Source organism: Lampetra planeri, chromosome 34 (genome assembly GCF_965212315.1).
Source record: "Lampetra planeri chromosome 34, kcLamPlan1.2.h2, whole genome shotgun sequence".
Taxonomy (NCBI): domain Eukaryota; kingdom Metazoa; phylum Chordata; class Hyperoartia; order Petromyzontiformes; family Petromyzontidae; genus Lampetra; species Lampetra planeri.
In genome coordinates this window covers 10,535,355-10,560,949 of record NC_136140.1, presented here as the reverse complement: position 1 = coordinate 10,560,949, position 25,595 = coordinate 10,535,355, and the positions used below count along the sequence as shown (strand labels likewise).

Genomic DNA, 25,595 nt, shown 5'->3' with positions numbered 1-25,595 from the left:
TACAATCGTACGTGTATTTTAAAACACCATCCTCATGCACGGTCACTTTTTACAAGCAGTCTTTGGCAAGGTGTGCGGCGATGCCGACCCGTCGAATTTAATGCCGGCGGCGGAGGGTCCGTGTGGGGGGGGCAGCGGGGGTGGAGGCGGGGGCGAGCCAATCCGCGAGTACTGCTCCATGATGGCGTCGTAGGCGTCGTCGCGGTGCACCATGGCTCCAAAGATCAGGGGCTGCGCGCGCACGGGGCGATCACGACACACACAGCGCGTAAACTAGGGTCGTACGTACGTATGTATAACTTTTTTTCGCACCATACGTAGCCAACCGTGCTAATCAGAGGTGCGGGGGAAGGCCAATTCTAAATATGGAGTGGAAAACCAGAGGACCCGGAGAAAAATACACGTGACCACGGGGAGAGAGAGACATGCAAACTACAAATATATAGGTGTTGTCAGGGTCGGCATCGAACCCACGACCTCCTGTATATCTGGAAAGGTAGTTAACATCTCGCCGTGATATTAATCTTTTCACGAGACGATGTGACTTTTTTACAACGTGAAATTATAAAAAAAGTAATTTTCATGACCTGGCGGTTAATGCCATATCACTTTCCTGTTGATATACGATTTTGTTTCGTGTTCATTACTGTGTTGTTTTTGTGCTTTGCCGAACTTCCAGTGGCAATAAAATATTACTCCCGTTCTTACCTTCACCGTGTCCGGGGTCTTGATGGAGATGCCCATGCCAGCCCCAGGCAGCATAGACAGCACCTTGTACTGGATCACACAAAGACAAAGATCTCTCTGTGTAGCCAACACAGACTGTTGGGGCAAGTGCTGATATGCACAATAACAGTGCACAAGAAGGTGATGTGACCAGCAACATGTGCGGCAGCCTTTGTATCCACAGTGATGATGTTTGCTGGGGCACAACGCAAGTTCAGATGCTACTAATGTTAGCCATGGCTGGGAATTTAATTCTGGTGGTTGGGTTTTAACCGTAGCGTTCTTCCCACTGCACCACCACCCCACCAAAAGAGAAAGATGCCCCGTATAGTCTTAATAGACTGTTGGGGCAAGTGCTGTTAGTGATCTCCTATGAAGAGCAACACGGCACACGAGGGCGTGGGTGGCTAGCACCGCGCCCGGCCGCCTTTGCCTCCCCAGTTGCGATGTTTACACACCGCACCAGGTAATCATTTGAGGCTGAGTCGACCTATGGGAGGACCAGGACCAGTTCGGAAATTCGTTATCGATGTTGGCCGTGAGCGAGAATCGCACTCGGGTCGCCGGGTTCATAGTGCAGCGCGTTGACCGTGACACCACGGCACCGTACCTTCTGTACTTCGGTGATGGACTTGAGGCTGATAACTTTGTTCTTTTTGGAAGATACCGACCTGGTGTTTTCAAAGCATAGGTAGCTGCAGAAGATGACACACGCAACACTGAGCTCAGATCTTGGCACACGGTACACCGTAAGCAATGGATACACGGCGACTCGTCCAGTATCACACTCGTTTATGAGAACTCCAATTAATAGAAATGAAAGCTATGCGTTTGGTTCATCCGAAATAGATGGAGAGCCACGTAGTTTTAGCAGGACTCGAAGACAACTGTAACTGAGAGTTCATCTCATATAGGTGGTTCAAGGTGGGCGAAGGTGGACGAAGGTGGGTGTAGGGGGGTGTAGGTGGGTGTAGGTGGGTGTAGGGGGGCGTAGGGGGGCGTAGGTGGGTGCAGGCGCTGGCTTACTTCGGCGTGACGTAGAGGAAGCCACTGCGGATGTAGTCGGAGGAGATCCTGCGGTCTCGCTGGATCAGGCAGCACCTCCACCCGCCCTCACACACTGGGCAGTGGTGGTGGGACGGGGGGGGGGGCAAGGAGGAGGAAGAGAGAGGAGACGCAGACACCGTGACCATCTCCACGCGCCTTAACTGCTGGTGCCCGAGGAAACCGCACTTCCTGCCCAGCGGTGCACGTCGCGAAAAAACCGCTCGCGCGCTCCTGTCACTCCCCGAACCCAAGCCGCGCTTTATTTGATCCACAACCCCCTGCGTCAATCTACCGCCCGGAATCCAAGAGACCGGCACGACTCCCACCGTGCCGAGTTCCCCCCGGCGCACGCCGAAGTCGCGTACCGGGCAGCGGGCGCTCCGAATCGGGGAGGCTGAAGACGGCGTGGAACGAGCGACGGCGGGGGTCCGACGCCTCCTCGGCGCTGCCTGAACCCAGTAGGCCCTGGGCGCTGCTGCTGCGGCCCAGGTGACCGCCACCACCCTGCGAGTGAGGGACAAAGGGCGACGATGAGCGGGCGGGGGGGGACAGCTCTCGCCAACGTGCGGCCGATTACGAAAACGTACGCCCCACCCCCACCTCCCCACCACCTTATAGAATGACAACAACCACAATGACAACTTTAATCTGTAAGCCGCTAAATCATGTAACCCGACGTTTGGAAAGCGCCGCGTAGTTGGAAGAGTACATGTTGGACTCCGAGCAGGGGGAAAGCGAGAACTAGGGAGGGTGGATCGCACGGTCGGTCAAATCAATGCCTATTGGACATTTGTTTACCTGTCCTACACTTTGCACTCTTATCATGTTTCGTATTGTTGTTGTTGTAACGTTCTGACCCCGTGCCCCTACTGGATATCTAAAAAAAGAGCTTCATAGCTCTTTGGATTCCTCCAATATGAATGAATATTCTGATTGCGAGATGAGTTTTAAGTCGAGGCTTGAAGGTGGGTTAGTGAGGAGGAGTTGGAAGAGAGCCGACGATGAGTGGGGAGTGAGTTCCGGAGGGTTGGAGGGCACGGCGACTGACCCAAGCGACCAGCAATAGTCGACCGGAGCGGATGTTGGGTGCGGAAGATGCCAAGGAGTCGGCCGAGCGAAGATAGTGATTGGGTTTGTGCGATGCACCCGCACCTGCGATTATCACGGTTGACTACGTACGGCACATACGTACAAACTATGCACCCGCTCCACATGGAAACCGTACAGTCCTACCATCGTGTCTCTCTCTTCCCAAGTTCTCATAACCATGCTCAATTCCAAAACCGTATTAACTCTTATCTGTTATACCCTCAATATTGCTGTTTCTTTGCGTCATTTGGGCCTGTCCTCAGCAACTGTGATATATAAAATAACAACATTGCACATCCATATATTCACACCACATAGAAATCTTACAACAACCATCCAATAATTTTGATTTTAAGCTTTCGTGACTGCAGGGATTCATCTTCTTGGTTCTTTCGGTAAAGTCACGTAGAAGGGAAGTAATAAAATAATAAAAATAAAACACAATAAAATAATTCTCACGACGTTTCGGCCACAACGCAAGCAGCCGTCCTCAGGTGACAACCAGGTCCGTCGAGGCGACAGAGTCAGACTCTGTCGCCTCGACGGACCTGGTTTTCTTCTACGTGACTTTACCGAAAGAACCAAGAAGAACCATCCAATATTTTTGGAAATTATACATGCGCACCATACATAGAGTCGACCTAAGGGTTGTCCAGGCCTGGTTTATAAAATTTTCACGAATATTGACTGTAAGCGGGAATAGAACTCCGGCTGCCAGGTTCAAAGCGCAGTGCGCCCAACCACTACACTACAGCGACCCACACAACCGTGATCCAGAGGCAGATCCAGAAACTTCTCGAGGGGTGGGGGGGCAAAATGTCAATCTTCTCAATTAGGGCCCCCTATATTAATAATTATTAAAAAAGACATGCAATATGTTATCTCCCCCTTGGATCTGCCACTGAATTAATCGCAACTGTGGGGGCGTCAGTTTGTGCGTGCGCGTGTGTGCGTGCATGCATGTGTACGTGCGTGCGCACCCTGTGCGTGCTGAGAGCGGGGCGCTCGTTGCGCTGGGCGTCCGTGGGGAGCTGCTGCCACAGGCGCCGCGCCGTGTCGTACTTGAGCCGGATGCTGGGGAAGCGGTGGAACACGGGCGCCACGAGGAATGCGCGCACGCCCAGGCCAAGCCCTGCCACGTACGGGTGCAGGCATGGAAATGAAAGGGGGGGGACAAGCAGGTACGATGCACGCTGGCACGACGGATAGAAACACGTGGACACGACACACGGGAACACGTGGGCACAACACATGTGAAAATGGGGGCACACACAGCACAGTCAGCTCAGCACTGTGCCATCGCTCGGTGTAACGTGTGGGGTTCGCGCTCATCACACTTGCCCCAACAGGGTTGAAACGGGGGGGCCCCTACCCATCCGTGTGCGTACGTTGCGGCGTGAATTACCGAATAGGGTCCAGAGAAGGGGTGCGGGTAGGATGCTGGAGGCCACGAACGCGATCCACAAGACCCGGTAGAGTTGCCGGGTGGCCTCGAGGTCGGCCCACATGAGCAGACTAATGGAACAGACAGTGCCACGGGGTGATGGACACCGGTCACAAAATCATGGACACGACGGTCAGAGGTAACGCAGCGAGAGACACACAGAGGACAAGCTTGAGAGCGTGAAACAGGTGTTCGCGGTTTGTGCACATTGGGATATGAAGTCCGGATGCGCCGTTCATATTCACACAAACTCACTATGTGTTGTTACTGTTGTTGCTGTTGAGAATTATTGGTAAATAACATGAATAACCAGGCCTCTATCGCTTTGACAGAGTGCTCTTGCTAATAACAGCCCATTTGTCAATCCACTGCTGGATGGAGGGCCTCCCCGTGCTCCAGGATAAATAAAGATTCTGAGTCTGGATCACGGCGAGAGGGAGGGGGGGTTATATGACTATACTTCACCAGACTGGTCAGTGGGGGCTGGTGAAGGCGGGGGGGAAATGAACGTGGGACCATACAAGTGAAGTACAGCAATGGGTGTTTCTGCGCCGCCCTCTGCTGCCCATAACGTAGCCCCCCCCCCCCCCGCAGCAACCTCCAGCGACCGGACCACAGTAAGCGGCGGTGGCCCATCCCACCGCTGTACAGGCCCAACCCTGCCGAGCAGGCGCCGAGGATCCGACGACACGAGGCCACACCACCGATCAGCACGGTTGGCTACGCTCAGGTCAGCTGATTTACTCATCATTCCAAAGACAAGACTGTGATGATGATCTACATGAGACATGGAGCCTTCTGCGGCCAGGCTCCCCGCAGTTGTGGAACCCATCAGGGATTCCGAGTCTGTATGTCACTTTTTAGATCACAGTCTTAAAAGTCACCTATTTGTACTGCAGGACATCCCTGTAACTTAATATTTCAAAACCAATTCTGTTATCTTATTTTACTACTCTGCAATGATTATTATTATTATTATTATTCTTCTTCGCTTTCATCATAGTTCATTTTATTGTAAATTCGAGAGTCGTCACTGATATTGTTATCAGCTTTCTATCTCGCTTAGATTGTATCTTTGTGAGTGTAGTTTTATTTTCACGTACAGCGCTTCAATATGAAAGGCGCTTCATAAATTAGAGGCTATTATTATTACTACGTACGGTTGCGAAATAATTTCAACATATACGCGTACATATGGGCCTTGTCACGGCGACGTCATGCATCTAATTCGTGAACGTGAATCAACTCAACTTGATCCGAACTTACAATGGAGAGCAGCGCTAGAGTGAGACGACGCGAGGTGGGGAGGTGAGGTCACGAGTTCATGGGGGGCAGGGGCAGAAGGTAGGGAAGAGCCACTTACTTTTTAATCTTCTCTAGAATGTCAGCCACTTTGCCGAAGAGGTTCTGCACACGCACAGACAGCGTCGTGCTCGATTGCGGTGGTTGAAGCGTCACTGAGAGCTGGGTCTGTTATGATGATGATCAATCGACGAAAAACTGAATGACTGCTTGTGTGGTCCATTAATCAGGCCACTTCATAGAAGGTGGATGCCGGCCAGGGCTGGAAATGGGAATAAATTACTGAGGGCGCTCATCAATGCCCCCCCAACCCTTCGCTAGATCTGGACGCAAGGGGTGGGGGAGGTGGACATGAGCATTGACTTGTAAATTTAAATAGTTTTGCCTGTGTCAGCGCATTCATTGAAAATAACAAAGCAATGTTACCTATTTGTTAAGTATATTTCTAGACCCTTTACACAATTGTATTACATATATTTTCCTCCCACGTAGCTTTCGTGAGATCCAGAGCGTGACGGATGGATACTTGAAAGTTGTATAACTATATACACCCCTAGATTACTCGCCGATACACATTTGTCCCTGGTTCCTTCTGGGTCCAAATCTTCACTGCCACCAAGGTGTTCAAGGTCACTCCTGTCCATTTTCACCCCTGCCGTGGACACAAGCTGTCTCCCGAAAGAGGGAAACCCCCTACTACAAGCCATGCCCAGCGTGACGAGGTTGGTCACGATGCCGATGATGCCAACAAAGCCCTCCCCCCTCGCCCCACCGTCCAGCCGTCACCTCCTGTCCGGGGGCATGCGTAGGCGCAGAGTCGGTCAGTTATTATTTTAAAAGATTTCGTGCTATCGGTTGTTTAGCCGAGCGATTGACTGCCGCTATTGTGCTGCCATCTCTCCCACGCGTTGTCGGGTCGGACCGCGTGTTGTTCGGTGCGACGTCCGACGTTTCGCCCCGCGTGCTGGGCACTTACAGCTCGACGACGACGACATAAGAGGTTGGTACCAGAACGATGTATCACTGCGTAAGCGTATTGGTGCAAGACAGAGGATAGCGGCAACAAATTACGAAATGTGATGGACACCTACTATGGGCTATCTGCCCATGGATCGTGATGGCGATGACGATGATGCTGGGGAGCTTCTTCTGAACAGAGTACAGAAGTCCCTCGGTTAACGATTTTCATCCGTTCCACAAAAACTACTGCAAACCGAAATAACTGTTAATTGAATAGAGGAATTCCATTTTTAAATAAGCACAAATCACCGAGTCTGCAAGAGAGCCGTTTCCACTGCCAAAACAGAAAACCTAATAATGTAAGCAAGTCCAGTCGAGGTCTAAACGCTCATAAATGGGCATCGCTGATTGGCTGAGGGCATGGCTCATCCCCACTTACGGGCGCTCGGATTGGCCGAAATTGGTACCCACGTGCATAATGTAATCACATTACCGTTAATCAAAATAATGTCAGTCGAAACCATGGGGATCCTATGGGGGGCATTAAACGTTAACCGCAAAAACCGTTAACCGATGGCACTATTAATCGAATGACTGCTGTAGTGAATTTCTGAACTAATCGGATCGGCCAGCTGTAAGGTGTGGGACCGTTAGGTCGTGGGCGGCGCGGGGTGCCGATGTTGCCGTGGCGACGTTCGGTCCGACGCCGGAGGTCTTACCTGCGCTCTCTGAGCGACGTCCAGGACCAGCTGGAACTTCTCCGTGACCGAGAGATCGTCCCGCGGCACCTCGGGCTGAAACACATGAGCGCAACAGACAATAATATCCCCCGTGTAAACCTTTAACAGATTGTTGGGGCAAGTGCTGTTAGCGAGCACCTATTAAGCCCGGCACGGCACATCTATATTAGAATCTGTATGTAGACGTGAGGGCGTGATGTGGCCTTTGTCTCCCCAATGCTGATGTTTATACATTGCACCGGGTACTCATTGAAGGCTGAGTCGACCTACGGGTGACCCAGGACTTATTCAGGTACCACTTGCCAACAGTGCGTGTGTCTGTCTCAGTGTCCCCATCTCCCCATCATCTCTGTGAGAAGCTGCTGGGGCTCACTTCAGGTGTCACCAGAGTGGGGACGATGCTCCAATGGATTTTCCAGCCCCTGCTCACACACACGCAGAGACATGCAGACACACGCACGCACGCACATGCACACCAGCACACACAAGAACACGCGCACACACGTACGCGAACATACAACAAACACATGCACACGCACACAAACGTACACGAATACACGCACACAAACACATACACACAACACACGCACACATAGAGAAAAAATTAATTAACAAGTCTGAAGACAAATTAACGAACAGGACACATGTGAATGCATGGAAGCACGTTCGTGAATATGGAAATGCACGTGTGGGGAAGCGGTAGTGGAGTGGTTAGTGCCCTGCGCTACTGACCGGGCCCTGGACCGCCCCAAGGTCAACTCAGCCTTAAATGGCTACCTGGTATAGTGTATCTAACACAATGCAGCGAGGCATAGTGCTGGCCACCCAAATCGCTTGTGACCCTTGCGGCCTGCATAGGTGCTCGCTAACAGCTCTTGCCCCAACATGCTGTTAAGGGTAGACGTGGGTTTTTTGGCATCAGTAGCGTCGTGGTTATCGCACTACGGTACGAACGCCAGCAATCACAGCTCAATTCATGGCCACAGCTCACATCGGTGGTGAGTGAAATCTGACGCGATTCTGGGCCTGCCCTAGGTTGGCTCGTCATGGTGGCAAGATGGTGCCACGGTGGCGAGATGTTAACTCCCTCGCCTGGTGATACAGAAGGTCATGGGTTCGATCCCGACCCAGACGCCTGTATATTTGGAGTTTGCATGTCTCTCTCCCCGTGGTGGCATAGATTTTTCTCCAGGTCCTCCGGTTTTTTTCCTCCACATTTAGAAACACGCGTTTAAGGGTATTTGGCTGCTATAAATGTCCACGTGATGATAAGCCACTTCGTTGAGCAATCATTTGTGGCCAGGTCGTTTCTGAAAAAGAGCTATATAGCTCAGTGGGCATGACCTGGTAAAATAAAAATAGTTCATCGTCTATAGCCTCAGCCTTTAACGAGTACCTGGTGGGGAGTGTAAAACCATTACCGCCAAGAGGGGAAACGCGACCGGGCGGGAACCGTGACCACACCACCCGCTGTTGTGCCACACCAGCATCGCGAGGTGCTCACTGACAGTCCTTGCCCCAACTCACTTGGCTATGAGGTAGTTGAGTGAGAGTCGAATAATGGCGAAGAGCAGGAACATTGGCACAGCCCAGCCTTGCCACACAGCATACATGTATACCTGCAGACGTCACACACACACACACACACCACGTGATCACCACATGGCACGTACCACACACACCACACAGCATACATGTATACCTGCAGACGTCACACACACACACACCACGTGATCACCACATGGCACGTACCACACACACCACACAGCATACATGTATACCTGCAGACGTCACACACACACCACGTGATCACCACACAGCATACATGTATACCTGCAGACGTCACACACACACACACACACCACGTGATCACCACATGGCACGTACCACACAGCATACATGTATACCTGCAGACGTCACACACACACACCACGTGATCACCACATGGCACGTACCACACACACCACACAGCATACATGTATACCTGCAGACGTCACACACACACCACGTGATCACCACACAGCATACATGTATACCTGCAGACGTCACACACACACACCACGTGATCACCACATGGCACCTACCACACCACACAGCATACATGTATACCTGCAGATGGCATACACACACCACGTGATCACCACATGGCACGCACCACACACCCATATGTATTGCACGGCACATACCACACGTAAGAAAACACATTCATGATTTAGTTTTTACATACTACATATACAAAAAAACAAAGATCCCCCTGTATAGCCTTAATAGGCTGTTGGTGCAAGTGCTGTTAGCGAGCACCTGTGAAGGCCAACACAGCACACGAGCAGGTGGGTGGCCAGCACCACGCCCGGCCGCCTTTGTCTCCCCAGTGGCGATGTTTACACACTGCCCCAGGTACTCATTTGAGGCTGAGTTGAGCTAGGGGAGGCCCAGGACGGATTCAGATAATCGTTACTGGTGTTGGCCGTGAGCGGGAACTAAACTCTGGTCACCAGGTTCGTAGCACAGCGCGCTAACCGCTACACCACCGCTCCCCACTACATATACACCACACACACATCATATGGCACGCATATATTACCTAGCACATACCGCACACACACACGGACCACACAAGCCACATGGCATGCACACCAAACTCCAGACACTGACAGGGATAACTGTTCACCTGTAGTTAGGGTGTTGTTGTTCTCATTTTTCCGATATTGCTTTTGCTTTTATTCAGAGCACGAATGTCATGAAGAAGTCAGAGAGAAAGGCGAAAGAACGGAGAAACGAGGGAAGGAACAGGGGTCACCGGTAAAAGCGAAAGAGATCGAGCGGACATGGGCAGCATGCATCAAGAGAACAGCTGACGGGACACGAAATCTACCGAGGAGCGGAGACCGAGAGAAGGGAAGAGAAGCAGTGGGAGGAGACAGCGGAAGAGACGGCGGCAGTAAGACGGCATCGCAAGAGGTCGGAGGTCGCTACTGGACAGAGCAGCTGGGGGAAGAGGAAGGAATGGGAGAAATGAGGAAAATTTTGCAGAAAAGTGGGAAGTTACAGCTGACAACAACCCTTGGGTTTAGACCGAGAATGTCGAAGTGGTTACCTAGGAACACTGCACTTTACTTATCATGGGAAACGATATCAGATGGCAGTAATAACCTAAATATAGGCATGTGAACCGAGTTTGCCGTGTGTGTACGTGCGTGTGTGTGTGTGCTCGTGTCCGGGTGTGTATTTATGGGCCAAGGAAGATAAAGAGCTCCCACATAACCACCAGCCCCTCGCCAGCCCGACTGGTGAGACAGTGGTTAGCACAGTGGGCGACAAACCACAAACCTGGCCACCCGAGTTTGATTCCCAGCCACATGGCGAGCATCAGTGCCGAGTGACATCACAATGAGTCCTGGGCCTAAAATGAGTATCGGTCACCGTGTGAGTAAACATCTGCCCTGGGTGGCGTCGTTGGTGTGGTTCTATCCACACTTGTGCGCCGTGCCGACCTCAATGGGTGCTTATTATAGCATTGCATGCCCCAGCAGACTATCGAGGCTATATGGGGGATATGTATTTGTGCAAATACATGTGTGTGGGGGGGTGCACGCCCGTGTTTGTGTAGGAGGCTCGTGAAGGATGCTGCTGCTTCTGGGCAGTTGGAGGCAGTCTTCCTCAAGCGACAACGGAGGGCGGCTAAAACGCGACGAGGTGTAATTGTGGGGAACACAGGTGGTGCATCTGCCAGTCATCTCAGTCAGTCAACCCATGGCACATGGGCCTGTAGCGTGACCACCTATCAGCGAGCCTTTAACACTTCAAGTGGCCTCAAAGTGCACATAGCCTGGTACAAGCGCTGTAGTGGCATCAGCAGCGCTTGGTGGCGAATGGCAGCTGTTGTTGTTGTGCATGTGTGCATGAGTGCACGTTAATGCATGTGTGTGTTTCTGCTTATGTGTGCGAGTGCGTGTATGTGTGCAGAAACGGTTAGCGCTCTGCGCTTCAAACCCGGCAACCCGAGTTGGATTCCTACTCACGGCCAACACCAGTACTGATTTTATTTTATCAGTCCTGGACATCCCCTAGACCAGGGGTCGGCAACCAAAATAACAAGAAGAGCCATTTCTTTCCAATTCAGTACAAAATTCAGTATTTCAAGAGCCGCAATGCATCTGAGTACATACTGTACATACGTACATATCGTCAAGAAGCAGCCCGTAAAGAGCCGCATGCGGCTCCGGAGCCGTAGGTTGCTGACCCCTGCCCTAGACTTTCTCAGCTTCAAATGAGTACCTGGTGCAGTGTGTAAAAGTAATCGCCACTAGGGATACAAAGGGCGTGGTGCTGGCCACCCACCCCCTCGTGTACTGTGCCGGTCTGCATAGGTTCTCGCTAACAGCACTTGCCCCAACAGTATGGTAAGGCTATATGGGGGATCTTTCTCTTTGTGTGCAGGAAGTGGTCATGTAGCGGTTAGTGAACCTGATAACCCGAGTTTGAATCCTGCTCACGGCCAACATCTGTGACAAATATCTGAACCCGGCCTAGTCTCTCCTAGGTCAACTCAAAGAACCAAAGAATAATTCCTGCAGTCACGAAAGCTCCAAAATTAAGACTAAATTGAGTACTTGGTGCCAAGTATAAAACTTGAGCACTGGGGAGACAAAGGCAGTCAGTCAGGCGTGGTGCTGGCCACCCACGCCCTCGTGTGTCGTGACGGCCTTGTGCTCGCAAACAGCACTTGCTCAAACAGTCTGTTAAAGGCAATACGGGGGATCTTTGTCTGTGTGCGTGTGAGTGTGCTTGCACATCTGTGCGTGCGTGTACACACAACAAACGCGATGGCGGACGTGTAAATGGACTGCCACACGGAGAGTGCCTTGAGGTTGCGCATGAAGAGAGACACCGGCTTAAAACCTCGGCCTGGCACACACAAGCACACGCACGGGTACAACGAGTGAGCCGCGCTCATCTAGGCAAACACCAGCGTCTGTGAAACATAAATCAGTGAAGATGCGTGTGTGTGTGTGCGCTCGAGTAGCGCTGGGGGGGAGCGGTAGTGTAGTGGTTAGCGCGCTGCGCTATGAACCCGGTGACCCGAATTCCCGCTCACGGCCAACAGCATTGACGATTATCTTAATCGGTGCTGGACTTCCCCGAGGTCGACTCAACCTCAAATGAATACCTCGAGCGGTGTGTAAACATCGCCACTGGGGAGACAAATACAGCCGGGTGTGGTGCTGGCCACCCGCCCCCTCGTGTGCTGTGCTGGCCTTCCGAAGTGCTCGCTAACAGCATTTGCCCTAATAGTCTATGTCAGGTTACACGGGGGGTCTTTGTCTTTGGTGTATGCGTCTTGTGCCGAGAGGCAAAGCTACTTACGCACTCTCCGCATGTTTTCAGTGAGCCTGTGGGCGTCAAACACAACGGAGTCACCATCGAGCAATGCCACACCTCAACCACACCTGTACACGTTTGTCAATCCACTACAGGACGAGGGCCTATCTACACCGCTAGGCCATACGTCACCGCGCTGGTCAGTGCAGGTACGTGAAAGTCGATGGAGTACAGCAGAACATTCCATTTTGCCCGCTCTGCCCCTCTGCTGCTCACAATGCCGACTGCACCAGTTTTCTCCATGGTGGTCGCCCCGCCAAGCACTATCCAGGCTCAACCTTGCTTAGCTTCTGAAGTCCAAAAGGACTGTGGCGCGTCACGGGTGATTTGGTCAGAGGGCGCACTCTGCAACTACATCACCCTATCATCACATTGTCCCAACATTCCATTTGCACGCTGTGATGCTGACGGTGTGTTTCATTCAGAGCTCATTCATTAAGCACCCCGTGTTAGAGAACAGCCTCTGGAAAAATGCTTCATAGAACTACTTCTGAGCCCCCTTCACCCGCTCGAGGGGCCACATCTTCCCACATGCCCTCCTATGGCGATGCTCGTTGCACGGCAATGAAACTTAAGGGTTTGGTCCTCCAGAGCTGGGAATGCCGCTGCTGGTTAAAATGAAAAGCAAACTTAAAGTGAATATTCTATTTCTGCGCACGATGGCAGCAACATGTTCAGGCACTGAATGCCAATGGAAAGCTTTACTGGGCACGAGGAGAGGCCTTCAGGAGAGAGAGAGAGAGTGTGGGTTTGCTGTTCCTCCTCTGTTGAAGTGGGGCAGACCACAGTGAGCTTACTATGCGGGCCACAAATTGGGTTGAATGGCCCCAATCACATTGCTGTGGCTTGTATTTAATTTTCCCATTCATGGAAGTGATGTGCGCATAAGGCCTGCGGTTGATTTTCTGCTGCGGTTGATGGTCACACCACTGGTGTCATCGAGGAAGAAGAATGTGAAAGCCAGGAGATGCAATGTTTGGGTCTCGAATGTGGTATCCATTCCGGACGTCCACGTCGTTCCACTCTGTTCAGTGATTATTAATGTGCTATTTCTGGTGACATGGCAGGGACCAACCAGTTAATTTTCAATCATTATTTGAATGGTAACTTTTATTTTGTAATAATGGACTGTGATAATATTTTAATTACATTTTTATAATACATTTTTTTTTAATAAATAATAACATAATTTGCATTTATTGACGACGAGGCTGGGACAACCAATTCACTGCACTTGAAAACCCAATTAAATAATTGCATCATAAAACATGTGTCCAATACAGGAAGTGACTAACAGTTGCTCTTCATTGGTCATAGAAAGTCAACCCTTGTTCAATCAAATAATTAATACACTCATCGATGACAGCTCCAGGTGCTGGGTGTAATATGACGTGGCAGGTTGGTGAGAGGTGGCAGCGGTGGCTTGGGGAGGCCTTCATCCAGCAGTGGATTGACCACAGCTTTTAGCACGGTTGGCTACGTATGGTGCGAAAAAGTTCAACGTACATACATATGGCTGCCGATGATGATGACAAGACTTAGACAATAACTATTATCGTATTGGTCACACAGCTGAGACAATCGTTTCACTCACTACACTGGAATAAAAAAAATAAACCTGCTTCAATGACTGGTGACTGCCGAGGCTTCGGTGGCATGATGTCAGCAGGGCTGGTGACCCGATGTGACACGGCACCGCCGAGCCACGCGGCCGCCTCGTCACGCTATCATCATCGTGACATGGCTGTCACAGTGCGCATCCTCAGCACGCCTGCACTGATCAGATCCCCCCCCCACCCGACCCCACACACAAGAAGGAAGACACTGTCCCCTACCAATAAAATTAACTGCGCCCATCTTGTAGCTGCACGCCCGGAGCTGTGCGTCCAGAGGTTATATTTAACGCAAAATACGATGCCAAAAGACTTTTATGTCAGTCAGTGGCAGCGGGATGATGCTGCTGCTGCCGCTGCTGCTGCCGCTGCCACAGCGGTGGCCCGGTGAGCACAATGGACTTGCAACGCAGAGGTCGCCTCTTCGGATATCCCCAAGCGGGAGTAGAAACAATGGAGCAAGTTTCTGAAATTCCCCACCCCGCCTCTACCCCTCGCCCCCGCCATTCCCACCCCTGTTCACTCAGCAGTATAAATGTGTTCAGAACGTTGAGTTACTTGGCATGTCCAGCACCTGCGATTAGCACAGTTGGCTACGTACGATGCGAAAGAACATACACACGTGGTGGGGTATCTCTACCAAGATACATCTGGCCATTGTGAAAGGGTAGGCCGCAAATACCCTCTCGAGGGCCTTCTCGAGCTCCCTCTGGTTTAGGCGCCTTCCACCAGCAGCGGCGTGAGCCAGGCAATTGCAGGGCCGCACCTCTATCGTGACCGAGTGTGCGGTGACATCACTCGAGCGCGTCTTGACTAACGCAGCACCCTGTGGCGGGTGACTACGACGACGGATTTGTCGGTGCCTCACTTCACCGCGCCGTGTTCCCGAACTGCTCGGCGAATGCACCCGATTCTCGTCAAGACGTCCGAAGCCAAGCAGGTACCACAGGCCTGGCAAGTACGAGGAAGCAGGGGGGGGTTGGAGAACACGGGTGACCTGCGTCCGCTGAGTGGCTCGACGGGCTCCGGGGCCGGGGGATCCGGGTTGGCGCCCAGCTCCGACGAGAGGGCCGTCAGCGCACGGCGCCAGCGCAGCCGAGCCGGGCCCAGGAACCCCCGCGGTGGAGACGCCGAATTTGCTGCTCGTACGCACGGGGTGGGGGGAGGGGGCAGAGAGGGAGGCAGCCGGAACACCAGGCCACATTTACCTCAACCACACCGTGGGAAAATGAAACCTTGCAGACCAAGCCACACCGCAGGAAGCCACGGAGGACCGCAACACAGCGGGGTGGCCAGGAGTGGCGTGGTTTTGAGCAGTGTTGGGAGGGGTGGCGTGGTGAGGCATGGTGTGGCTGTTGAGCAGTGTGGTGCGGAGTGGCGTGGAGAGCAGCGGGGAGGTGGTGAGCAGCGGTCTGGTGGTGCATAGCGGCGAGGCGGTGAGGAGTGGTGACGTGGCGAGGAGCAGTCGGTCTAGTACCGAGCAGCAGTGAGGTGGTGAGCAGCGACTGAGGCTTCACCTGAGTCTCTGGAGTCCTCTGCCTTTGGAGGCGCCGGTATTGCGCTGCCTGCGTCTGAAGCCCTGAAGCATGGACACAGAGACACATGGAGACACACGGAGTCAAACGGAGACACGCGGAGACACGCGGAGACACGCGGAGTCACACGGAGACACACGCAGTCACACAGAGCTAGGCGGAAACACACGGAGTCACACGGAGACACACGCAGTCACACATAGCTAGACGGAGACACACGGAAACACACGCAGTCACACAGAGCTAGACGGAAACACACAGAGACACACGTGGTATGCCCTGATGGGCTTTCGTACAGGGGTCCCCAGCAGGCGTCTCTGGAAGAGTCCCTGGTGCGAGTGGGGTCTCTCACCCCCCCGACCCCCGTGTAGGGGTGCCTGGTGTGAGTGGGGTCTCTCACCCCCCCTACCCCCGTGTAGGGGTCCCTGGTGTGAGTGGGGTCTCTTACCCCCCCTACCCCCGTGTAGGGGTCCCTGGTGTGAGTGGGGTCTCTCACCCCCCCTACCCCCGTGTAGGGGTCCCTGGTGTGAGTGGGGTCTCTCACCCCCCCGACCCCCGTGTAGGGGTGCCTGGTGTGAGTGAGGTCTCTCACCCCACCGTGGCGGTGGTGGCGGTAGTGGCGGTGTTGGGGGTGGCGGCCGCGTTCTCGTCGCGCAGCCTCTGGAGTTCGCGCTCGGCCTCGCGGCGCCGCTCCTTCTCCTTCTCCAGCTTCGCCTCCAGCCCCGAGTCGCCACGCAGACGCTGCAGCTCCTCCTCTGCGCGGGAGACACGAGCGGGCGCTGCCAACCGTCGCCCGAGCTCTGCGGCCGGATATGTTTGAGATGTTTTGCCGACTCCATTTCTATGTATGTGTGATGAACTTCTTTCGCACCGTACGTAGCCAACCGCACTGAACGAAAGTGAGAATTAATGAGTGTTGAACGTTGCCACAAATTCTTCTTGCTTCTCTTACACAAATTATTAAGTGGATCCGTGCGGAACAATCGTGCCGGTTTTCGGCAAACTAGCCGTGTACATTTACAATGCCGCAATTAATCAACTGCATCAAACGCACGTACGCATGCATGCACGTACGCATGCTTGCACGTACGCAGTGGTGATGGTTACACACCGCACCAGGTGCTCATATAAAGCCGAGTCGACCTAGGGGAGGCTTAGGACTTGTTCCAATATTCGTCACCGACGATGGCCGTGAACGAGAATCGGAAACTCGGCTCGCCAGGTTCGTAGCGCAGCACGCCAACCGCTGCCCCACCACTCCCCGGTCTCGTGAGCGCACACGACTGAGCGGCAGCAGCTCACGAGTCCACGCGCACGTCCGCTGGCGCGTCGATCCGAGTCGTAGTCGTCGTCACGCACCAGCGAACGCGTGGCACATGCCACGCAACCGCCCCACGCCGCACCCACGCCGCACCCACGCGCCCGCGTGCATCGCGTGGGCGGTGCCGAGACTCACGCAGGTAGTATTTCTCCAGAAGAGCAATCTCGAGGTGACCTTTGACTTCGGACAGCTTGTCGTTGTCCAGCTGCTCGCCCTGTGAAGTGCCGAGTGTCTCCTGCACCATCAGCAACCACACGTAGCCGCGCGTGCGTTAAACCCTCAAAGAGATAAAGGTCTCCCCTTATAGCCTTAAGGCTCACTGGGGCGAGTGCTGTTAGCGAGCGCTTTATGAAGGCTGGAATGGCTCGTGAATTGGCCACTGTCGCGAGAGTTGTGTCCGGCCAGCTTCGTCTCGCTCCCCGGCGCTGATGTTTACACACCACACTAGGTACGCATTTAAGGCTGAGTCGACCTTGGGAAAGGCCAGGACCGGTTCAGTTATCACTATCCAGACACTGAGCTAAGCATTGCACCACCACTCCACCACAGTAAACCCTGCCACACCTGGCTATTACATCCTGACAGTCGTATGTAAGAATAATAATACTGTTTAAATTTACATATACTGTAACATCGTCATTCACGCAAATCGCCTATAAAAACGCACAATTAGAATTTGTAATGCAGCAGACTTTCGCACAGAGACGCAGGGGAAACCAACAGACAAGAAAGCGCTCGAGAAGGCATCCGGAACCGGCGTATATATTGGCATGTTTAGCAAAATTATTCAGTGGACTCGTGTGAACAATCGCATGTGCTCGGCAAGTGATTTTTTTTAGTTTACAGTGCCACAAATTTATAGCTCCATCGTTGCAAGCTAACGTCGTCAAGGCTTTTCAACGATTGTAGAACAAATACACCGAGTGCATGTTTTATAGAGGGGGAGAAATGATGTAGCTTCGCCTCTCGGTATTGATCACCGTTACAAATCACTCCATCGGGATCACACGCAGCATCAATCATCGCACACCCTCCTGGCAGACGAACGCCAGCTTGCAGGCCAGGTGCCGAGCCACCTTGTGCCGCACACGGACAGCTGCCACTGGGGATCCCCTTGGCTATACTACGCAGAAGCAATCATCGCCCCCTTCTGGCAGACGGATCCCTGCTGGCAGACCAGGTGCCCAGTTATCTTATGCCGCACTGTGGGGGGGGGGGGTGGCCTCTGAAATGCGTTTGAGATGGGATGCGACGAGGTGAGGCGAAGCGCTCTGTGACATCCCGGAGGGTGATGAGGGCGGCCCTATCGAACGCGAATCACCGTCACCGTCGCCACCACCGTCCGTCCCCGCCGCTACTCTATAGATTGGCGCGCCGTACCGTTCGCCCCGGCTCTTCGTCCTGCTCCATGTGCAGGAGGTCGGGCGTGCTGCGCGACACCCTGGAGAGCTGCGCGGGAAGGGCGCCGGCCAAGGCGGCGGCGCCGGCGGCAGCGCCGCCGGCGGCGCCAGCCACGGCAGCGGAGTCAGCCGACTTTGCGAGGCGTAGCGGGGGGGACGGAGGAGGCTGGGGAGGGGGTCCGTCCTCGCCAGAGCCCAGCTCGTTGTCGGACGCGTACGGGGAGTCGAACAGAACCCCCTGGGGCGCCGACTGCCCCGAGCGGAAGCCCATTTTCTCCCGGAGTCGGCGGCGCATGGTGCTCAGGCGGCTCCTGTGGCCCGGGGGATGAGGATCAGTTGGGGGGTCGAAGGTGAACGGGCGAACGAGTACAGATTCTGTGTTGATATAAATACAGTGAGGAGATGGCAACTGGCCCAAATCTATAAAGCATCACGCACCCGGAGACGCGCACGGCCCTGACAACACTCGGCGCCACAATCAACACCACTCACACGTCACACACAGCACGGCACCACTAAGTGCTCACACGCACACACTGACACAAGACACAGATCTCCTGTATAGCCTTTCACACACTGTGGGGGCAAGTGCTGTTAGCGAGCACGGCACTCGAGGGAGTGGGTAGCTAGTACCACGCCCAGTCACCTTTGTCTCCCCAGTGCCAATCGTTTACACACAACACCAGCTACTCATTTTAGGCTGAGTCAACCTAGTGGAGGCCCAGGACCAGTTCAGATATTCGTCACCGATGTTGCAAACTCAGATCGCCGTGTTCGTAGCGCAGCGCTCTAAACACTGTGCCACCGCTCCCCAAATATGTCGACACTACCGCACACCTACCACACACACTCACTCACACTTAGACCGCATGCCTTACCACACACCTATCGCACTCGGACCAACAGCCCTACCTGCTCACACACACGCACTTACCTACCACAGCACACATTCACACCGTGATCCGCGCACCCACCTATTCATAGCCACGCTGCAACACACCTACCCACCGACCTGCGAGAGCCCGTGCTTGTATCCCGGGGGTGGCTGGAATCCGGTCGGGCCGGCCACACCCGGCGCGCCTCGTCCAGGCGCGCGTCTGCATCCAGTGCGCGCTGCGGGGAGGGGAGGCGGGTGATGCGGAGGCGGCATGGTTAACCCGGTTATATTTATCCCAGCCCCAAATATCCAGCAACATCACGGCCACGATGTCGGTTCTCGCAGCCTCTGCAGACATCCCCGAGACGCCGACGCTGGGACACTGATGCCGGGGCCGCCAGTGCTGGCGGCACCGGCGCTGAGGCCGCCGGTGCTGGGGCATCGACTCCCTTCGTACGGCTTTTTTGGAACAGCAGCAAATTTTATAAATGCATGTCTGGGTTCTTCAGCGAATCGATTGGGTGCGCCGTAAGTTGATGGTCGAATCGTATTGGTGCTGACACTGAGACAATTACATTCACAACAGGGCTGTGAGGTGGCCAGCAAATGGCTGTGTGGCAGTGGACTACTGAATCCATCTGTATGCAACATTCAATGTTCACTTTGTACACGTGGTGGGTATTTTCCGGCTTATTCCAGTTTCCTGCCACGTGAAGCCAAACTCTCATCGATGAATTTCATGGCCAAACAACGCAATGTCGCAGCACCCTTCTGAGAAAGTCTTGACACTCAGACACTTTCCAGCTTTAATAACGCCCATTCTTCATCTATCTCATCAGCTTATTGGCAATGATTGGGTGTCGAATTAATTTCCACATTGGGTCTCTTTTTTCTTCAACCGGCATTCCCGATTCACTGAATCTCACATCTTTCTCTTATAGTTTTATTTTGCCCGCTGCACCTACCCCCTCCGGCTTTTCTGTCTTTTTGTGGATCACACAAATGTTGCAAAACCTCCTTCCCGTGGCCGTCGAGGTCGCAATGCCCTGGCTTGTCAGGAAAAGGAGGACAGCAAGTGGATTAATCTGTGTTGCCCCCCCCCCCAGGAACGCATGGGTTTGAACTCCAGTTTCCTCCCACAGATATCAACACTCGTTATCGGAGTTGGCCAAATATCTCAGATGAGGGCCACAGAGCTTGGTCAATTATTTTCGCCAACAGATTCTGGCTGCCTTCCAACTCCTGGGTGGTTTCCTGCGCCTCTGAATCTCACGAAAAAACTGCGCACTTAAAAAAAGCTTCGTGCGTTTATTTATTTCTGGACAAAATTCCCTCTGGAGCGGAGACCGAGAGACGATCAAAGAGATGCAGAGATGGGGCAAGAAACGGAGGCAGCGAAACGGCATCACAGATTTCTGTGGCCATTACAGGGGCAACTGGGGTCAGTCAGGAAGGGAGTTGCTGACTGATAGCCACAACAACAACAGCGACTCTTAACAGTTCCTAGAATCTGCCTTGCCCACTACGATCTCTCCCTCTCTCGCTCTGGGACTGGGGGCACTGCAAGACACCGACGTGAGCCTTGCTGTGAATTGAGAGATCACCAAGAAGCCCCCAAAACTCCCGTATAGCCTTGAGAGGACAGTCTGGGCAAGTGCTGTTTGCGAGCACCTATGAAGGGTGGTACGGCACACGAGGAGGTGGGTGACAAGCACCACGCCCGACCGCCTTTGTCTACCTAGTGGCAATTTTATATATTGAACCAGGTCCTAATTTGAGGCTGAGCCGACCTAGGCGAGGCCCAGGACCGGGTTCAGATATTCGCCACTGTTCTTGGCCATGAGCGGGAATCGAACTTGGGTCACCAGGTTCGTAGCGCAGTGCGCTGACCACTGCACCACCGCTCCCTACAAACTCCCTCCCAACAACAATCGCCGTTCACCATGGCACTTGTGCTATTCTAGGTGCACTTTGAGGCATCATTACAACCGTCTGGTCTATAGGACGAGTCCCGGTGGAAACTCCCTCCCACACACTCACCCAGAGACCTTTTTCTAACCTGGGCGTGATCTGTTTTGCAGTGTGTGGGTGTTTATGGAATCTGTGAGTGCATGTGTGTGCGCGTATCCATATCCGTGTGAGTCAGTCCCTGTGCTTTTGTAATCTGCATGTGTCCGGTTGTGTACTGGATATCTGCGATTTGTTTTGTACGTGTGTGATTGTTTATGTGTGCATCAGTCCTTCCGGTCTAACTCTGTGTAAATATATCATTGCGTGTAGATGTCTACTTTTATGTGTGTTAATGTATAACCTGCGTGTGTGTTAGTGTCTTGTTTTATATCGGTGTGTGCGGTAATGTCTAATTATTAGTAAATGTCCTCGCCGATCTTAGCCCTTCCCTAGTGTCAGCTGAGACTTAAATAAGTACCAAGTCGTGTCTCTAAAAAAAAATCATCACTGGGGGAGACAAAGACAACCGAGCCTGGGGCTCGCCACAATACCGATAACCCCGCTTGCCCAAATGATCCGCTGACTATTTGTGTTTGTGGACGTACACGCTGCTTGTCCTGGGTGCATTGGGAGACTGCTGGATGCGAGGTGGTCGCCATCCAAGAACTATCCAGGCTCAGACCTGCTGAGCTTCCGGGAACTGGGCACATTCCAGATGTGCTGGTCATGCCTGGCCAACTCGGTAGGCATTCGGCGAAAACCTGCGGTTTTCGAAGTTGACATTATCCCAACACGTTCCTCAATAGCACTGGGATAAAAAGGCCAAGACATTTTATGTATCTAATAAGTGACGACGTTTCGTGCCCATGGTCCTTCTAACACAGAGTAGGACACGGAGACACAAGGAGGGGAATTTACCAAAAACGTCGCCTTTTGTGTCCTTGTCGCGTTACCAGTTTGTTGCTATTTGTACAGCAAGTGTTCATCACGACCAACTCAGGGGGTCATCACAAACACACGTTCATTTCCCACGCGGTGACTTTGGGTTTAACCAAAACAAAAAACAAAGATTCCCCCGTGTAGCCTTAATAGACTGTTGAGGCAAGTGCTGGTAGCGGGCACCTATGAAGGCTGGCACGGCAAACGAGGGGGTGGGTGGTCAGCACCATGCCCGGGCCGCCTTTTTCTCCGCACCAAGTACTCATTTGAGGCCGAATCGACCTAGGGGAGGCCCAAAACCGGCTCAGATAATTGTCACTGATGTTGGCAGCTGTGAGTGGGAATCGAACTCGGGTCGCCGGGTTTGAAGCGCAGCACACAGAGAGATACAGAAATTAAGAAGAGCCATTGTCCAAAACGTCGCCTTTTATAACACTTGTACAGTGTTACTAGTTCCTGTTGCTATGTGTATAGGACGTGTACATTCTGAAAAAACACAGGGGGGGTCACCACAAACACACGTTAAATGTCCACGCGGCTTAACCCACACAGACACACGCACGCACTCTTTAGAGTTTAGACAAACCATGAACGCTTGAATAGAGCAGCAAGTGGGTTAGCCCGAAAATCCATAACGCAGTTTTTTTTTTGTTAGATCGCGTAAATATGTGTCATTTTCACCCGCCACCATCCGACACAGCCGACTAGTAAGGGTTGTCACGTAAATAAAACATGACAATTCGTTACTAGTACAGCACGCCGATGTGTTGGAGAGCCAAGCCACAACATTTACAATCTGAGTACGACGTTTCGGCAGTAATTACAACTAGCTTCATCAGGCAACAGTCAGATTTGTGGAAAAACCCTCCTGTTTTCTGCTGACTGGCAAAACGTCGTAATCAGATTGTAAATGTTATGGCTTGGCTCTCCACTACACCGGTGTGCTGTACTAGTAACGAATTGTCATGTTCTATTTACGTGACAACCCTTACTAATTGGCTGTGTCGGGTGGTGGCGGGTGAAAATGACACATTTATACTGGTAGGAACGAAGTGGATATATTTACGCGATCTAACCCCCCCAAAAAAACCCTTTATCATGGATGATATTGGTCGAGAAAGTCTCCTAGTCGGTGTGAAGCTAGCCCGGCAATGTTTACAGGAACTGATCCCTCTTTATCCACCAACGTGGAGGTCCCTCGGATCTCCGGACCGCCTTCCTCGAATGACTCCCGAGGTCAAGGCTCTGTTCCTCGGCTGGTCGGGCTTTTTCCAGCACTCTGCAGCTCACAAGCTCAGGAAACATCGCTTTGCCTGTGCTAATAATACAATTGGAGTCGTGAGCTACATTTGAATCTTGTTCTGGAAACTCTTTAAACTGGACTTTACCCCCCTTAGTTCCGTTTCGCCCTGCAGGCCCTGTGTATTTACTGCATTACATGCATGGTGGCGCATCGACGAATCTACCGAAGAAATGCGCCTTGCAAGCGATGATGGTTATTCCTCTTGTTACGACAACGCCACGGGCGCTGTGCGAGGCTGAGGAGCGAATGAGGAGGTTTCATGGCCATGCACGCTCAGATGGGCCCTCTGGCCAAAGTCACAAAAAGTCAAAACTACAGAAAACTGGCGACTGGTTTGCTGACCGCCCCATTCATTCACAGCAGACGCTCGGGGCAATGGTATGCACGCAAACACACAGTCACTGCGCTCAACCATCAGCGTGTCTGTCTGGGTGCGTGTCTGTCTGTGTGTGTGTCTGGGTGTGTCTCTCCGTCTCCGTGTTCACCTGATCCTGTGTCGCTGTTCACCGTCTCTCTGTCTCCGTGTCTCACTGTCTTGGCCCCCGTGTCCCTCTGTTCCTGGTGTTTGTGTGTGTCTGTGTCTCATGTCCGTCTGTCCCTGGTGTCTCTCTGTTCCTGGTGTTTGTGTGTCTGTATCCCCGTGTCCCTCTGTCCCCGTGTCCCTGTATGTGTCTGTCTCCCCGTGTCTGTGTCCCCGTGTCTGTGTCCCCGTGTCCCTGTGTGTCTGTGTCCCCGTGTCCCTGTGTGTGTCTGTCTCCCCGTGTCCCTGTGTGTGTCTGTGTCCCCGTGTCCCTGTGTGTGTCTGTCTCCCCGTGTCCCTGTGTGTGTCTGTGTCCCCGTGTATCTGTGTGTGTCTGTGTCCCCGTGTCTCTGTGTGTGTCTGTGTCCCCGTGTCTCTGTGTGTGTCTGTGTCCCCGTGTCTCTGTGTGTGTCTGTGTCCCCGTGTCTCTGTGTGTGTCTGTGTCCCCGTGTCTCTGTGTGTGTCTGTGTCCCCGTGTCTCTGTGTGTGTCTGTGTCCCCGTGTCTGTGTCCCTGTGTGTGTCTGTGTGTGTCTGTCTTCCCGTGTCCCTGTGTGTGTCTGTGTCCCCGTGTATCTGTGTGTGTCTGTGTCCCCGTGTCTCTGTGTCTCTGTGTGTGTCTGTGTCCCCGTGTCTCTGTGTGTGTCTGTGTCCCCGTGTCTCTGTGTGTGTCTGTGTCCCCGTGTCTCTGTGTGTGTCTGTGTCCCCGTGTCTCTGTGTGTGTCTGTGTCCCCGTGTCTCTGTGTGTGTCTGTGTCCCCGTGTCTGTGTCCCTGTGTGTGTCTGTGTGTGTCTGTCTTCCCGTGTCCCTGTGTGTGTCTGTGTCCCCGTGTCTCTGTGTGTGTCTGTGTCCCCGTGTCTCTGTGTGTCTGTGTGTGTCTGTCTCCCCGTGTCCCTGTGTGTGTCTGTGTCCCCGTGTCTCTGTGTCCCTGTGTGTGTCTGTGTGTGTCTGTGTCCCCGTGTCTGTGTCCCCGTGTCTCTGTGTGTGTCTGTGTCCCCGTGTCCCTCTGTTTTCTCTCTGTCCCTGGCCTCCCTCTCTCCTTCTGTTCCCGGACCCGTCTCTCTGCCCCGTTGTCCGTCCCTTCGTGTGCCTCCGTCTCCTATCCACCCCCACAACACTGTCCCACTCCCCCCCACTCCGTGTCCCTGCGATGTCTCGGTTTGAAGGTCCCGCCACGACGAGGGTGTCCCGCACCCACCTTGCAATCTCTCCTCGCTCTCTCGTCGTCTTCCTCCTCCTCCTCTTCTCGCTCTCTCCTCCTCGCTCTGATAAAATCGCTGCTCCCAACTCTTCTCTCAAGCGTCGTGTGACACCACCCCGGGCCGCTGTGTCGCTGTCACTGCTGCTGCTTCCTCCTTGATGGCGCTGCTGCTTCGCTGATGTGGTTTTGTTGTTGTTAATCCGTCGAGTCGATGTCTCGCTGCTGCTCGGGGTAGGAGGAGCCCCGGG

General features: G+C 53.2%; 1 protein-coding gene across 1 annotated transcript; it reads right to left on the bottom strand.

Moving 5' to 3' along the window:
• Positions 1 to 25,477, bottom strand: GRAMD4 (GRAM domain containing 4). Its single transcript, XM_078610721.1, has 20 exons — positions 25,345 to 25,477; positions 19,572 to 19,672; positions 18,540 to 18,870; positions 17,295 to 17,394; positions 16,431 to 16,593; positions 15,821 to 15,882; positions 15,301 to 15,442; positions 12,676 to 12,701; positions 12,125 to 12,216; positions 8,836 to 8,927; positions 7,682 to 7,730; positions 7,288 to 7,362; positions 5,670 to 5,713; positions 4,268 to 4,377; positions 3,843 to 3,994; positions 2,139 to 2,277; positions 1,753 to 1,846; positions 1,337 to 1,421; positions 709 to 777; positions 1 to 231 (listed from the first exon to the last, which is right to left on the bottom strand). The coding sequence occupies exons 3-20, from the start codon at positions 18,852 to 18,854 to the stop codon at positions 43 to 45; spliced, it is 1,998 nt and encodes a 665-aa protein (XP_078466847.1). The 5' UTR covers positions 18,855 to 18,870; positions 19,572 to 19,672; positions 25,345 to 25,477; the 3' UTR covers positions 1 to 42.
• Positions 25,478 to 25,595: the final 118 nt, after the last annotated feature.